Source organism: Pseudorasbora parva, chromosome 20 (assembly GCF_024679245.1).
Source record: "Pseudorasbora parva isolate DD20220531a chromosome 20, ASM2467924v1, whole genome shotgun sequence".
In the NCBI taxonomy this organism is placed as follows: Eukaryota; Metazoa; Chordata; class Actinopteri; order Cypriniformes; family Gobionidae; genus Pseudorasbora; species Pseudorasbora parva.
This window is the reverse complement of record NC_090191.1, coordinates 8,284,298-8,300,766: the sequence shown is the minus strand read 5'-3', so window position 1 is coordinate 8,300,766 and position 16,469 is coordinate 8,284,298. Positions and strand designations below refer to the sequence as shown.

At 39.5% G+C, this 16,469-nt stretch overlaps 2 protein-coding genes across 4 annotated transcripts in view; both read right to left on the bottom strand.

Moving 5' to 3' along the window:
• LOC137049255 (zinc finger protein OZF-like) overlaps positions 1-16,185 on the bottom strand; it is a 37,394-nt gene extending 21,209 nt beyond the window's left edge. Inside the window, exons 1-3 of one of the 3 annotated variants that reach the window (XM_067427750.1) lie at positions 16,099-16,185; positions 9,658-10,105; positions 4,783-7,850 (exon numbers count right to left, since the gene is read on the bottom strand). In XM_067427750.1, the coding sequence (XP_067283851.1) occupies positions 7,012-7,850; positions 9,658-10,042 (1,224 nt within the window). In that variant the 5' untranslated portion in view covers positions 10,043-10,105; positions 16,099-16,185 and the 3' untranslated portion in view covers positions 4,783-7,011. The other 2 variants (XM_067427749.1, XM_067427751.1) reach the window with 2 other exon arrangements.
• Positions 1-16,469, bottom strand: part of LOC137049384 (THAP domain-containing protein 5-like) — a 163,647-nt gene that overhangs the window by 118,567 nt on the left and 28,611 nt on the right. The gene's annotated exons all lie outside the window — the stretch shown is intronic.

Here is a 16,469-nt window from a genome sequence, read left to right as displayed (position 1 = left end):
AAAAATTGAATTTAAAAGGATACTAAGGTATCTTACAGGCGTGCAAATTTCAAACAAGAGTTTCTCATTTTTTAAATGTCACCGTCGCAACAAAGATTGATTAAGTCAACAGATTTACCGATCTCTGTGTGCTGCTGCAATCTGTCTAAAGCCATATTCTGTCATTCTGACCCCCACTACGAAATATTGAATAACTCAGTAAATATAGATCCATTGCATTTACTATTTTGTATTTTTTTCTTCTTTTATCATTCTTCAGAAACAAAATTAGCAAAATCAAAAACTTGAGCAGGGAGAGTTTATGATGATCCAAATGTGTTTGTCTGAACCTTTTATAATTAAAGGAGAACTCTAGGGAATTTTTAAGTTAATCTTGATCATTATACCTTTGTGAGTACTATCTATAGAAAAACAAACTAACCGGATTGGTGCTTGCAACATGGAACTGTTACAGTTAATGCCCAGAGCCCCCACTCAACTAAAACGGCATTTATGAGGGCATAAACATAAAGGGTGTCTTTGTGCCTCTTAACAGCAGTGGTGTAATGTAACGAATTACAAATACTCTTGTTACTGTAATTGAGAAGTTGGTTTGTGTTTTTGTGATATAAGGGGTGACTTTTTCATTGAATATGCAACCTAGATAAGTAATGCAAGCTGTCTCATTACTTTAAATTTAGAAGGCTGGTTACCTCCGGAGGACACATCCTGTGAAGGATGCAGTATACAGTAGTGCTGCAACGACGCGCCGACGTCATCGATTACGTCGACTACAAAAATACGTCGACGTGCGTGAAATGCGTCGACGCGTCACACTGTTTGTTAACATAACGCGTAATGCATACAGGGAATGGAGAAACTTGCATTCTATCACAAAAACAGAGACCACTGTTATCAAATGTATGGGAATACTTTAAACAGAGGCCAAATAAAATGGCCCTTTGTTCCCTTTGCAAAACCGATATGGTGTACCACGACAGCACAACTGCGATGCGCGAGCACCTCAGAGGAAAACATCTCGGCGCTCTCCAGTGTTACGGTTTAACTGGTTTCCGTGTGATATGGTGACCAACTTCCTGGTTCAGGTCTGATATTCTTGCGCTTGCGGCATTCTGAAAAGTTGAGATATTTTTTAACTCGATGTGGTGCGGACGAGCCTGGAAAAAAGGAGCGCGTCGCTTCCATTACGAGCGCGCTTATCGCGCGCCTACATTTGAAATAATGAACTTGAGCGCGCAAAAGACGTGATATGTGAACGGCCCCTTAAAAGACAGCGTGCCGCGAGACAACAGTCACAAACCACCGAGCTACCCCGAATCAGCTCCAGGTCTCTGGAAACCGTGCTAAACCATAGCAGAACCCTGACTACATTTTATGGTTTGTGATGCTAAAGAACATTTCATGACGTCTCAGACAACTGTAAATGTATGGCTACTGTGGTTTAATTATAAACGTTATCATAAACTCATATTTACCATAGTAAATACATTTTCTTTGCCTCTTTATTATTTTATACTGTAAAAACTTCAACCACATTGGTTGAAAATGAATAAAGGTTGAAATATTATATAAGAAGTTGTACTTATATATATTTTTGTAAAGTTATCCAAAGGATTCATGAGCTTATTACAAAAAAGAACATTAGATTAATTATTTATTGTAATAAAAATAATCGTTAGATTAGTCGACTAATCGAAAAAAATAATCGTTAGATTAGTCGAATAATCGAAAAAACAATCGTTAGTTGCAGCTCCAGTATACAGTGTCCTCAATCAGAATTAAACAAGACGACCTTTGTAGGACACACAGGCTAATCTAGCACTAAATCGATCAATAATTACTTTTGTCTTTATGAAAGAGCAACACTAAATATATAAGAAAATAAGAATTAAACATCTAATTTGTCTTCTTTTTAGAAAAATTTAGTTTTATTGCTGAAATTGCATACATCAATAACTGTGAAACTAAACAATTTTAATGCATACAATTGCCGTATTATGTTGTATAAAAATCCATTTCAAATTACTTAAAAAGGTAGAAACAGTTCAATCTAAAACTAAACCTACAAACAATAAACCAAAATAATAGTAATATAAAAAAACAATAATGCCAAAACATTGTATTTTTGTTGTGCAACTTAACTTTCATGCTTCAGCTCAGGCATGGCATAAGACTTTACTAGCAAAACATATTGGACAGGGTAACTAAGAACAAGAGATGCGCGGATCAGACCTGAAATAATTCAGTTGGTGTGCAATGAATCTAAAATATATGAAAGTCTAATTTTTATCATTACATTATGGAAAATAATGAACTCTATCACAACATGCTAATTTTTTGAAGGACCTGTAGCTATATAGTATATAGCGTCCTTCGGATGAGACGTTAAACCAAGGTCCTGACTCTCTGTGGTCATTAAAAATCCCAGGATGTCCTTCGATAAAGAGTAGGGGTTTAACCCCAGCATCCTGGCCAAATTTGCCCATTGGCCGCTGTCCATCATGGCCTCCTAATAATCCCCATATTATGATTGGATGTCTCCTCTCCACCAATCAGCTGGTGTGTGGTGAGCGTTCTAGCGCAATATGACTGCTGTCGCATCATCCAGGTGGATGAGACGCAATGCTGCACATTGGTGGTGGTTGAGAAGATTCCCCCTTCTATGTGAAGTGCTTAGAGTGCCTAGAAAAGCGCTATATAAATGTAACAAATTATTTAATTATTATTATTATAAAGCGCCGGAAATTGAAGATCAGATTTATATTCATTTAAGCTAAGACATCCTGCATGTTTTTTGTAATATTTATTCATTAAGGCCAGTGTTGCGAGCAGCATCAGCCCATGCCTCAACATGTAAAAAATGCCTTTTTACTGTGGTGGTGATAGTAAACATTAACATTGTGATATAATTGAAGTGTTTTATATCTATTGACTTTAGGCAAGGCAAGTCGTGTTGATTTGAGAGACTAAATTGATCAAACATGGTTAACTCACTGTCTGCCGCTGGCTGCTTGGTCAGCACTTTAAAAAACAAACAAAAAATGCTCTAAACATTTTTCTAAATTACTTTAATTAAGAAATGAGAAATTATAATTAACATCAAAAACAAAACTGACCTATTTTAGTGACTGTGCGAATTATCGGATGTGAGAATTAAAAAAAAAAAAAAGCGTGAATACCCTGGCTCTCTTCCGTTTGTATCTAAGGTAAATCTTTAACAACACTATCAACATCCCTTACGTTATTGAACTAATGACGTTGTAATCAGCAAAAACGAACGCGCTGGTTACTTTTCTTCCCGAACAAGCACTCACCCGAGTGCTGCTCACACACACTGGTACGCGTGGCACACACCGGTTATGAGGACTTGGGGCGATGTCAGATAACATCAAATAATGTTTCAGCATGTTACAATAATTATATGGCTTGAGTACGATTTTCGATCTTTGGATATTATTTTTGCTTGAAATGCCCATCCCTATGCTTAACCTAAACCAGGGTCGGTTTAGGGGTCAACCTATACATTACACAGAGGAGTAAACGCTGGAACGCAAGCAAACGCGAGAGATGCGTTTGCATTCAATTTAAATAAAGGATTGCAAACGTCTCGGTTACGTATGGAACCCTCGTTCCCTGAAGGAGGGAACGGAGGCTTGCGTCGGAACTGACCAACGAATTGGGATCTGACTTCAGAGACCAATCTACTTCGAGTGTGTAAAAACGAGCCAATTGGAGATTGGCATGCAATCCATGCATTCCACACTCCGCCCCGCGGGTATGAATAAGGAAGTGGAATGGTAGATCAGCGATTTTTTTCTGCTAAGGAGCTGACTAGTGACTCGGCCTCCTAGCGGAAGCACAGCACCTGGCGATGGGACGTACGTCTCCGTTCCCTCCTTTAGGGAATGAGCGTTACATACGTAACCGAGACATTCCGTAAAGGAGGGAACGGAGACGTATGTCAGAATTGACTGATGAATTGGGATCCCTACCAAAACGCCAGGAGGCTGGCCCTTCCAGCGTCCTGCTTGAGCGCACTGGACCGTGTAGTATGGTACGGAAGTCAGGGCTCCAAGCAGGGAGGTCAGTCACTGCTGTTTCTTCAAGACCCACTCAGTGTGACTACTGGAACGCTGGGAAGCGTACCAGTCTCGGAAGAAGGTACACTGCGGAGCCACGTCCGTCAGGAAAGGCTTGGTGGCGGAATACCAGGGGGGGGAAAGAACACGCCCAGAGACGACAGAGCGGGTTCTGTCAAGGGAAAGACAAGGGGCTAGCAGAGTAGGGTAGCCGTTACCGTGGAAGAATACATAAATGGGGTTGCCGTGAGGGAACCGCAACATATGTAACCCAGCCTACACAAACGTTCCACAAGCATACGGGTGCGGGTGCAGGCGTCAGACGGTCCGCAACGGCTCACACCGTAGGGGTGACGGAGGAGCTTAACAGGGTCGCCGTTTCCGGGGAACACAACTGGATACAATAGACGCAGGTATCCGGCCCAGAGGGCGGAAGTGGCATTGCAAGCCGACACTTAGAACGGGCACACAAAGAATTGTGGGTTATCTGCAGCAGGATACTCCCCATGCACACGCCAAATTCCTGTGAAACAAGGGTACATTCAAAGGTCGCATTTGGAGTGTCCTACTCACTTTTTGAGACAGCCTTATGACGCATGCAGCCTTTGAATGCAACCTCCAGAGGACGCAGTGTTCCAAGATGAGACGCAGCCATAGTCGTTGCCTGTGTTAAGGCTACAAACTCTTCAAGAAAAGAGATAAAAGTTTTTGCTCCCACGGCTGCGAGAACAATATGACGTAATTTTGTTCTCGCAGCCCTGGTTTGGGAGTTCTAAACACATCGCCTGGGCCAAACTTTTTCTTGCGGATATCCGAGAACTATTGTGTGATTGGTCATATATTTAAAGTGGGCGGGGTTAATGATCGGCACCTCCTTAACGGCACCTAAGTATGGAATGTAATGGCCAAAATGAACTTAGTTCTTGCCACTTCGAGAAAATGAACAAATTTTTTTGTTCTTGCAGAGTATGTTCCAAGCTTTACGCATGTGAGGGGCAGAACTATCAAAATAGGGGCAAGACCCTATTGGGGTTACCAAAAAGCTTTTCCCTCTGGTAGTTTAATTCACAGGACCAGACACCAGTTATTTTGCCAAGAGATTTTCTTTTTATCGTTTTATATCAGGCATAGGAGAGAAAGAATGTCTAGGAGATGGTGTTCATTACAGCTTTCTCTGTCTTCTTGGACATGCAGTTTGGATTTTATAGGTTGCTTAGATAGAAAAATGAATTGTATTACCAGATAAACAGGTTGTTTACACTATACCTTGTGCTTTCACACGGCACAATATACCCCTTGACAGGGGTCCCCAATCTCGGTCCAACCCCAATCAAACACACCTGAAACAGCAAATCAATGCCTTTATAGGACCTAGTAAGACACTGATTAGCTGGTTCAGGTGTGTTTGATTGGGGTTGGAGCTAAACTCTGCAGGACAGCGGCCTTCCAGGACCGAGATTGGGGACCCCTTCCCTAGGACATGCATAGAGAAACTTGTTCATTGTTCCAAGATATGTATTATAGAGATCTTGTGACATGACACAATACTTCCTTACAGAGAATTACAGTCACATGTACATAATTGGAAAACTTAAGCCTAGTTCACACTGCCCGAATTTTTCCCCGATTTTGAGTCGCAGACAGGTTTTGTGAAATCGCCGACAAATGCCCCAGATCACAGGCAAATCGGTGCTCGTGCACGCGAGTGACAATCACGCAGTGTGAATAATCAAAGACGCGATCAGAGAGAATCGCCGACGAGTCGCAGACGCCGGTGAGATATTTGGCATGCTAAATATCTGGACCTGTCGGCGATTCAAACTCCTGCTGTGTGAACTGCGTTCTGACTGAAAATTACACCGACAGCCAATGAGAGAGTGAAATACATGGCAGCAGGAGGTTCAGGGAGGAGTTATAGAGCAGAATTTCAGTATTTTAATAGATATATTTACAATTCTATCAAACAGAAACAAAGGCCAAACATTTGCACATCCAGCTACAGCAGCAGCACACTACAAAATTGTTTATTTACCTCAAACTGTCTTTGCAGAACACAATCCTGGCTCCCTCTGTCTCTCCAACAATTTCTTCCGCCATAATCTTTTTTTCCATAAATCAGCGCACATACAATTTGAAGCAAACTTTGTGCAGTTTATCATTTTTAATAACAATTCCAAGTCCCGCGTGATAACTCCGGTCTGACGCACGTGTGATCTTGCGTTGTTTACTTGTCACATCGCACGTGTGTTTGGGAAACGTAGTTTGCGTACCGGAGAGTGAGAGAGAGTTGCCGGCGATTCTTCCTCTTGTTCAGTCATGTAGTGTGAACTCCTCTGTCATCAAACCATCGTGCAGTGTGAACACAGCAGTGACTGAATGATACCCCAGATAGTCATGCAGTGTGAACAGAGCAGTGACCCAACAAGTTTGAAAATCGTGCAGTCTGAACTAGGCTTTATGCTACATATTCCTGTGTTCAAAATGATCTCGCCATGTCTCATGCTCCTGTGCTCAGACTCGCTCTGACTAAATAATAATGAAGATAAAAATTATAATGAATATCAGTAAAGAATAATAAAACAAATGCATAATATTAACTGATTATGAATACTAATAAAAAAATAATAGTAAACAGTAAAAATTGATCTACAGCTTAAATTGTACACATTACAGTGTTCAACACCTGTTATGATGTGCAAACACGTGAATATTATTATACAAAGCTTTCTGCATCCCCTAAACGAAAGTCTAAACTATTCACCACACATATACGTTTCATATCATTTATAGATCTTCATTTTACAAGTTATGTAACTAACATGATCTAACGAGCGTATCAGTATGTAAAATGACGGTCTGGTACATCAGCCACGTATGTACAGCTTCTAAACCTGAAGTTTTTACATTGGAAAGTACAAATGTTTTCTTTATTTTATTTCCTCCCAGTGTGAATTTTCATGTGCGACTTAAGGTTTCCATCTTGACTGAAACGGTCTCCACAGTGAGGGCAGATAAAAGATTTCTCTCCAGTGTGAATTCTCATGTGAACTTTAAGGTTTCCTTCTCGACTGAAACTCTTTCCACACTGAGGGCACGTATAAGGCTTCTCTGCATTGTGAATATCCATGTGGTAAGTAAGGTGTCCTTTTTGCCTGAAACTCTTTCCACAGTGTTGGCAGATGAAAGGCTTCTCTCCAGTGTGAATTCGCATGTGAGCTTCAAGGTTTCCATTTTCAGTGAAACTTGTTCCACACTGTTGGCAGCGGTAAAGCCTCTCTTCAGTGTGAACTCTGATGTGAGCTTCAAGGTTTCCTTTTTCAGTGAATCTTGTTCCACACTGTTGACAGGTAAATAGGCTCTCTCCAGTGTGAATTTCCATGTGGTAATTAAGGTGTTCTTTTTGTCTGAAACTCAATCCACACTGTTTACAGTTGAAAGCCTTCTCTCCAGTGTGAGTTCTCATGTGAGCTTGAAGGTTTCCTTGTTGATTGAAAGTTACTCCACACTGTTGGCAGGTGTAAAGCTTCCTTCCAGAGTGAACTCTCAGATGGGCTTCAAGGTTTCCATGCGTTTTGAAATTTAGTCCACACTTACGGCAGGTGAACTTACGGATATTCCATGTTTTCTGAGCCCTTTTTCCTGAAGTAGTTTTTTTAGTCTGTGAGCAATTAAAATATGTTTCTTCAGTTATGTTATCATTATGTGTCTTGTCCTGATCTTTCTCTTCCATTTCATTCAGATCTTGACTCTCCTCTTTCAACGGCATCAGGTCTAAGGTGAAAAAAGGATAAAAGTTAATCCCAGTTTAATGCCACAAAGCAACAAACATCAAAACATTCATTCATTGAATAACCCCTATTTCTAAGAACGGTGGAGTGTTCCTTTAACAAACTCTCTCCCCAAGTCCAACTGGGGCCTGGGTTTTCTTCCATTTATTTTTAATCCTCGCTATTACACACTGTTGCAGCTATTCAAATAGTTCAGCTTTGTTTTTAATGTAAAAGTAATTATTTTTCGTTTCGTTTCTTTAAGGTAATTTAGAAAAAAGTTTGAAATTATATTATTAATTATATATATATTTTTGAAGCATTTTTGTTAGGTAAATTATTATTATTTTTTTAAAGTAAAGACCAAGGGGCTACTGGCCGACTGAGTTAACCACGTGTTTTTTTTGTGTATGAGTCTGTGACGTCAAATGGGGTGGAATTTCCTTATACGTGTCCTAAGGGAACTTTTACTAAATTAATAACCCAATACAAGTAATTAACTTTATCTTGTGTTCTTACTCAGCAGCAACCGTTTATATTTATATCCAAGGCTATACAACCATCTAGCACTCACACCTTGATATGCAGCTGATAAATGATGCATATTCATTAAGTACTATGGAGATTTTTAGTAAAATACTTCTTAACTCTTTCCCTACCAAACACAGGTAGATGCTAGGGGATGCTATTACGCATCTTCTGAATGAGTACAGAATCTCCTTATCAAAACACACGTGAGGAAGACAGTAAAACAAGTGATCATGTGCAAGCAGATGTATACAAAAAATAACATGATCATCAACATTAAACATCATATAAATCAAAATTATCTAATGTAACTGACTGAAGGCTTTTGTCCAAAAAGTTGCTTTTTTTTAAAACTTACCCATATTCAAGTGTTGATAAAAAAAGGAAAGAATCAAGCTAGAATATTTTTTTAGTTTAAAAGAAGAGGGTCAGCTCTTTCTTTTGATATATTGCATGCTCGGATATTCATCAACTTTTTCCCCACCAAACACAGAATTTTCCATTATTTGTGAGAAAAGACTTCCAGGTCAAAAAATGAATTTTCCGTGTTTTCTGTGTTAGATGCTATGGGGGCGCCATTACGCATCTTCTGAATGAGTACTGAATCTCCTGATCAAAACGCAGGAGATTAAGACGCAGTAAAACAAGCGATTGTATGTAATCACATGCATATGAAAAGTAATGTGATCATCATTCATCGTCATTAAACAGCATATGTATCAAAACTGCCTAATGTTAGTGAATGAAATGTTGACCCAGGACGAGCTACAGGACTGTGAAGCATTAGGAGTGTAGATGGACTCGAACTACTCCATCTGTGTTTGATCGTCGCTCTGAATCTGATCTGGATACAGTCTTTCACAAAAACGTGATTTTCTCATCTTTTTGTTCAAAATGTTGCTTTTTTTTAATTAAACTTACCCATATTCAAGTGTTGATAAAAAGGAATGCAAGAAGCTAGAATAAAACAGGTTTCTTGTTTAAATGAAGAGGGTCAGCTCTTTTCTTCGATACATTGCATGCTCAGATATATTGCATGCTCAGATATTAATAAAAAAAAATATTCTATGGGCTATTAAATTTTGGTGAAAATGGTCAAAAACCCTGGCGGTGGCTGGCAACATAAAAACAAAAACAAAAACGCTGACAGGGAAAGAGTTAAGATCAAAAGTATTGAAGAGAAAGTATTATTGACATTCTTCAAAAATATCCTTTATTTCTGTAAAGCTGGTTATTTTAATAACAAAGAAATGAGTGAGATCAACTTTAAGAATGAAACCAACCTGTTTGTTCCTCAGTTTCTTCATCTTTCACTCTGAACGTTTCTTCAATCTTAATGTCATCGTTCTCGTCTTTCTTGGTTTGTTCCTCAGCTTCATTATGTTTCAAACTGAATACTTCTTTAATCTTCAGGTCTTCACTCTCCTCTTTCTTTATTTGCCCCTCAGTTTCTTCAGGTTTCAAACTGAATACTTCTTCAATCTTCAGGTCTTCACTCTTCTCTTTCTTTATTTGCCCCTCAGTTTCTTCATGTTTCAAACTGAATACTTCTTCAATCTTCAGGTCTTCACTCTTCTCTTTCTTTATTTGCCCCTCAGTTTCTTCATGTTTCAAACTGAATACTTCTTCAATCTTCAGGTCTTCAGTCTCCTCTTTAATAAACTCCATCTTTATAATAGTGTGTCTTGTGGATCTCAGTCGCTTCCCCAGGGTTTTTTTTCTGTGTTTGTCCTGTTTAAGATGAGAATAATTAACAGAAAGAACAATAAATCCACACAAAAATCTATCCTAGTTCAGTGCACTGGTAAGAGAGTCAGCCAGAGTCAGTTTGAAAGCAAGTTTGACACATTTTTAAATTTTGTAAGTATAAATTGAAAAAATTGAAATAAAATGAAACCCAAAAAACAAAAATAAAATTTAAAGCACATCACAAACATGCTAAATTCATTTATTAGAGATACAGTTCAAACCTTAAAACTTTATAGATTGTAAATAAACTTTTAAGGCTGTTTGAAAATTAGCAAAATTTAGACCAACCCCCCCACAAAACCCTTCAAGTTTATAATTTTGAATAGAGGTTGATTATATTTAATATCCCTTGGAGTAGAAGATAAATGTTCAATAATTTGAACATGGAGCCACATTATATTGGACTGAACCATATAAAATTAAGGTCACAAAATTTTATCAAGAATATAAATTTAAAGAGAAAAGAAGAATTATTTTTAATACACAATATGGTAAAAATAGTATTGATGGCACTCAATTGTTCAAGCGTGTTGATAGAAAAAAAGACAACATTTGTTATTCGGAAAATGTGGGACCATTAAAAATGTGTACCAACTTACTATGCCACACTGAGATCCCTATATCTCTGGAAAGTATTGGGCCTTCAAAATTAAGAAACCCAAAGTAAAACATGTTTTAAGAATTAGAATCTAAAAGGATACTAAGGTATCTTACAGGCGTGCAAATTTCAAACGAGAGTTTCTCATTTTTTAAATGTCACCGTCGCAACAAAGATTGATTAAGTCAACAGATTTACCGATCTCTGTGTGCTGCTGCAATCTGTCTAAAGCCATATTCTGTCATTCTGACCCCCACTACGAAATATTGAATTAATCAGTAAGTATAGATCCATTGCATTTACTATTTTGTATTTTTTCTTCGTTTGTCATTCTTCCGAAATAAAATAAAAAATTTGAGCTGGGAGAGTTTCTGAAATGTTGTTGCTTTTGACACAGGATGACCCAAATGTGTTTGTCTGAACCTTTTATACTTAAAGGAGAACTCCGAGGAATTTTAAGTTAATCTTGATCGTTATACCCTTGTGAGTACGATATATATATATAAAAACGGATTGGTGCTTGCAACACGGAACTGTTACAGTTAATGCCCAGAGCCCCCACTCAACTAAAACGGCAGTTATGAGGGCATAAACGTAAAGGGTGTCTTTGTGCCTCTTAACAGCAGTGGTGTAATGTAACGAATTACAAATACTCTCGTTAATGTTTTAGTTTTTCGCAGGAATTGTATGTTTAGTAGTTTAAAAACAGTGTACTATTACATGAGTAATTTTAAGTGCTGTATCGGTACTTTTACTGCACTATTTTCCCTAAATCTGCCGTCGCTACTAGGGCTGCACGTTTTCAAGTTTTTCATTAACCATTAACCGATGCCCTTAGCGGTTAATACTCGGTTACCCATAGTGTGCGTCAGGGTTATTTTTAGTTTATTAATTTGACGGCCATCTCCGTAGTGAACGCGCCTATAGAGAGAAATGCACATCATGGATTACCTAATCAGAGAGTAGCCTTCTTTTCGTTATAATTTGTTAAAAGACAATTAAAAAAAAAAGAGATTTCAAGCTTTCTTAAGATATATTTCATGTCTGTGAGGCGTACGCTGGGTTTCGTTAAATTAGGACGAGTGCAAGCGTGGCGTTTCTGCTGCGTGTCATTCGCGGGGCGGCTGCATGGGGTTTTCTCCTTGTTTGCACACCAGAAGTGTGTCTGACGCGGCGCTGCTGCTGCTATTAATGTACAGGGAAGCCCTATACTTCATGGTAAATATAAATAAATTGCCTATTGATACAGCAAAGACAACGTTGGCAGTAGCCTATTTTGACCATACATATCTATGGTATTGACGGCAAAATAGGCTACACAATATTTCGTTCTGTATTGACAGGTCGATAATTATGTTTTTTTTTATTAAACAAGTAGGCCTATATCTGCATTTATGTTAACCTAAAGACTTTCAAACGTGAAAATGTCATTTATTAATATGTATTCGTGTCAAAATGGCATATAAACATCTTTTACTATGCTATTTTGCCTAGAAACGCTTCCAACACGCTCGCGTGTCGCGTGAAAAATAGGCGTCTCTTCTATTTGAAGCATGCATGCGTTTTCCGCGCGGCTGCCGCAGGCAGTATGCAAGCGCTAACTGGTTAACATGGGAGCCGAAATAAAAACGGACACGCCACGCAGCCGAGACGCTCACGGCACACTTGCAGTGTGTCCCCGGCCTTAGGGCATGTAGTAAAATATGCAGCCGAGAATGATTCACACAGCGTTTGACTCGCGCCGCGCGGCTGAGCCTCTCCCGGCAGAGTTCAAGCATCTGTGGACTCGTTCCTTCATCTCTGGCCATCTTACTTTCAGACCGCGATTAGCTTTTTTGTTTTCTTCATTACAGTTAAAGTAACCTCTGCCTTTCTCTAGTCCCTCACAAGTTTCTCACTTCAAACTTTTTTTCTTCTGATCCGCTATGCACAGCGCGCGCGGCTCCCGCTCTGCTTCTGCCCTAATGCGACTTATAATCCAGTGCTATGTTATTTTCCTCTTCATGACGCATTTTTTGACTGATGCGACTCATACTCCGGAGCGACTTATAGCCTGAAAAATGCGGTAAGCACTGCATTGCAATACTTGCATTTTGCCCCGTCACTCTCATTTTTAAAGTGCTCCCACGCTTTCTTTGCCCGCTTAGAAAGCTGGTCATGACTTCTTCTTGTGGATATTACAAATGTCTGGGAGCGCTCTGGCGGTCTCTAGTGGTGCAAAATATATGACAACTAAATTCAAAGCACGTCATTGACGCCACTTAACCGAGCAAAATGTTTCACTCGGTTACCTAATTTTTAACGGTTAATCGGTTAACCATGGACACCCCTAGTCGCTATTTTGAGTTTTTCAAATGTTACGTCAGTTGTGATGTTAAAGCGTGCACCGTGTCAGCGGGAGATTTACGGCTCATATTATTCTCTCGTGCTGTTAAAGATGCAGCCTTTTGACTGAACCTCTTCTACTTCTGCTGCATGAGAAGAGATCACATCTTTACAATTTTCTGAGTCTTAAAAGAGCCTGCGTTTGTGATACATGTCCTTTTTTCATGCAAATAAAATTTCATGCTGTCTGGATTGTCGGCTTATTAGGCATAACCGGCTTAAAAATGGCATGTATGCACCCATTGTGATTGGCTAAATCTAAAGCCCCTTTCACACTGCGATTCCGGCAAATACACGGATAATGCGACCCGGCATTTGTTCCCGGGCCGCTAGATTTGGTCCATTCACACTGCCAGCGAAATACCGTAATATGTGCGCTTTCACACACAACCCATAACAGTCCCGGAACGAGTTGACACGTGACATCCTGATGTGACGTATAATGGCGAGCGATCTCAGCTTCAGCGCGGATAGTAAGGAGCTCCGTGGTCTCGACTTTTGTCCAACGCTTGAAACCTTAAAACACTGAGGGGTTTTAGATGCTCCATACGGTGTGGAAATAAATGGGTCTTTATCGTCGCTGAAGTGAGCGACAATAGGATAGCAAATGGACAAACAAGTGAACATGACACACGAGCGTATTCAAGCAAAAGCCAGCATATTAGTTCTTTCTTGGCTAATGTCCGTCCTGTGTGACTCGTGTGTTTTGAATAATATTGTGCACTATTCCTCTCTTCTCACCATAGACACGCCCCTTACCTGCTGATTGGCTACAAGTTTGTTATTCCAGGCCTGAGTTCTTTTTCTAAAACAGTTTCGAAATAACACTTACACCACCTTTAAAGTGTGATATTTAAATGACACAAATCAATGAAAGCAAGCAGCTCTGAAAGCATGAGCGCTGCTCATCACAAACATGTTACAGCTCGTTCTGATGTTTGTTGCGCCTAGAGTTGAGAACCTTTGGTGTATTTCGAAGATATTATGCTTATAAGTATAAAGTTGCATAAGTCACAATGACGGTGATCCATGTGGAAAGCTGCAAACTCCATCGCGTTCATTTGTTTGGAGTTGCTCGTATCTCCTCAGCTGTGACCTCTCACGAATGAAATGTTCAGTGTTGCATCCTGAAGCTCAACGCAAAAGTTGTCTTCATTTAAAAAAATCAAGACTAAATGATATTAGCAGTGCTGATGCCTCTCTCTCGCATTGCAGTCTTTAATCTCGACATGAGCTGAAAACTAAAGTTAAAGAACACCATGCATTCATTGCGTTTTACGTTGAAATGAGTTCTGCGTCTTTATTAAAATCAACACATTAAAATTTCTCTAATCCACCTGCAATTTTTTTTAAATCTTTTTTTATTTACATTTTCAATTTGATTAACTCAAGTTACTCAATGAATCGTTTCAGCCCTACACTACATCAACGCTTGCATGTATATCTGGCAGTGGTGCTGTTTTTTCATTTAATATGAGAAATATGATGGCTGTTGGCGACGCAAAGAATTATGGGTTATCTGCAGCAGCGAAGGATACACCTCATTGCACACTCCGAATTCCTGTAAAAGAAGGGCGCATTTGAAGTGTCCTACTCACTTTTTTGGAAATGAGACAGCCTTACGCATACAGCCTTCAAATGCGACCTCCGGAGGAACCAGCTTTTCGAAATGAGACAAAGCCGTAGTCGTTGCCTGTGGTGTGGGGTGAAGCTATGAAAATAGGGGCAAGACCCTTTTGGGTTTACCAGAAAGCACTTACCCCACCTTTAAAAATGGTTTGCGTTTGTGCCATTCCAAAATAATAGCTTTATTCAATTACATAACACAGTAACATTATGCCTCACCTCTCCCTCCCCCACACTTTATTCTCTCTAAGTCCTTTGTATTCTAGAAATTAGCACAACACAAGCATGATTGAAGACGTAAAACTAGTTAAATAATTAAAGTTTAGCAAATAAGACTGCAAAAATGTTATCACAGCACATCTTTTCTTGAGCCGAGCATTCAGGTTTAAATAAAGTTTACATTACCTCCACAGTTGCACCCGTCTTCATCCATGGAACTGCCTTTTTCTTCAACCGGCCACGCTGTGTTGTGTCTTTGTAATCATCCTTGTCAAAGTGTTCGCTGCAAACGCGGTAATCTTTATCGCGTAGTACTTCTATGGGAGTTTGCGCATCAAGTTGAAGTACAACAAGCCACAACTGCACAATCTCGAGGTCACGAAAAGGAAGACGGTGAAAATGTAAATTCTTGTATTTTCGCATTCTGTTGCCACAATTCGGAATGGCACACACGCGAACCATTTCTTCTTCACTTGTGAGCCGATCTTCACTCTTCACACACACAACGCTCCTCTGGACTATTTCCCTTTTTCCGGCTACAACCGAGTTCCCACGGGACTTCACCGCTCTACAGCTAGTCGTCTAAAACAGGTGAATTTAAACAATGGCTAAGTTGCTAAACGCATCTCGTTGTCATGTAAGGGCCCTGTTCATGTTGGACAGACATTTTAATTGCATTTTTTTCTGTTAGGAGGCACAAAGACATCCTTTACTTTTATGCCCCCATAACTGCAGTTTTAGCTAAGTGGGTGCCCTGGGCATTAACTGTAATAGCTCCGTGTTGCAAGATCCGTATTAGATTGTTTTTCTCTAGACGGTACTCACAATGTTATAACGATCAAGATTATCGTTTAACTAGAGACACTGAAATGACATACACTGTGTGATACAATACACATATTTTGAGTGTCCCTGGTTTTCCTATAAAGAAACACGATTGTCCCTTATTTACTTTTCCAAAAGTAGGCAACGAGTCGGCTGCCTAGGGTTTCAAACACGCCAGAATGTTTGAAATAATTTACGATAAAGAGCGAAATGAGACGCTCCTTTTGTTACTTTACTCACACAACGCTGATAAAGCAACGCAGTGTTACATCTAATAATACATCATTCATTCTCCTTCGCTTTAAACGCTTAAAACACCAACCTTTCTTCAGCCGAATCACCACATATGCAGGAGCGCGACGCAGCCGTATGACGTCACACATACAACCAAAATAAAGGTCCCGTTCACTGCTACGTCAAAATTCAACAAAATACGCAGACATTAAAAAACTGTTGCGTGCAAAGGGGCAAAAGTTCATATAAATTTACCTATTAAACCCATATTAACATAAATAAGAAAATAATAACAAAATGGTTATAATACAGAATATTGAGAGTTAAAAAATTAAAATGAAAACCAACCCTGGTGGAAAAACCAGCTGGACCAGCTCACGCTGGTCAACCAGCTTGACCAGTTCAAGCTGTGTTTTGGAACATGGTAGCTGGTTGTCATCCAAAACCAGCTAATGCTGG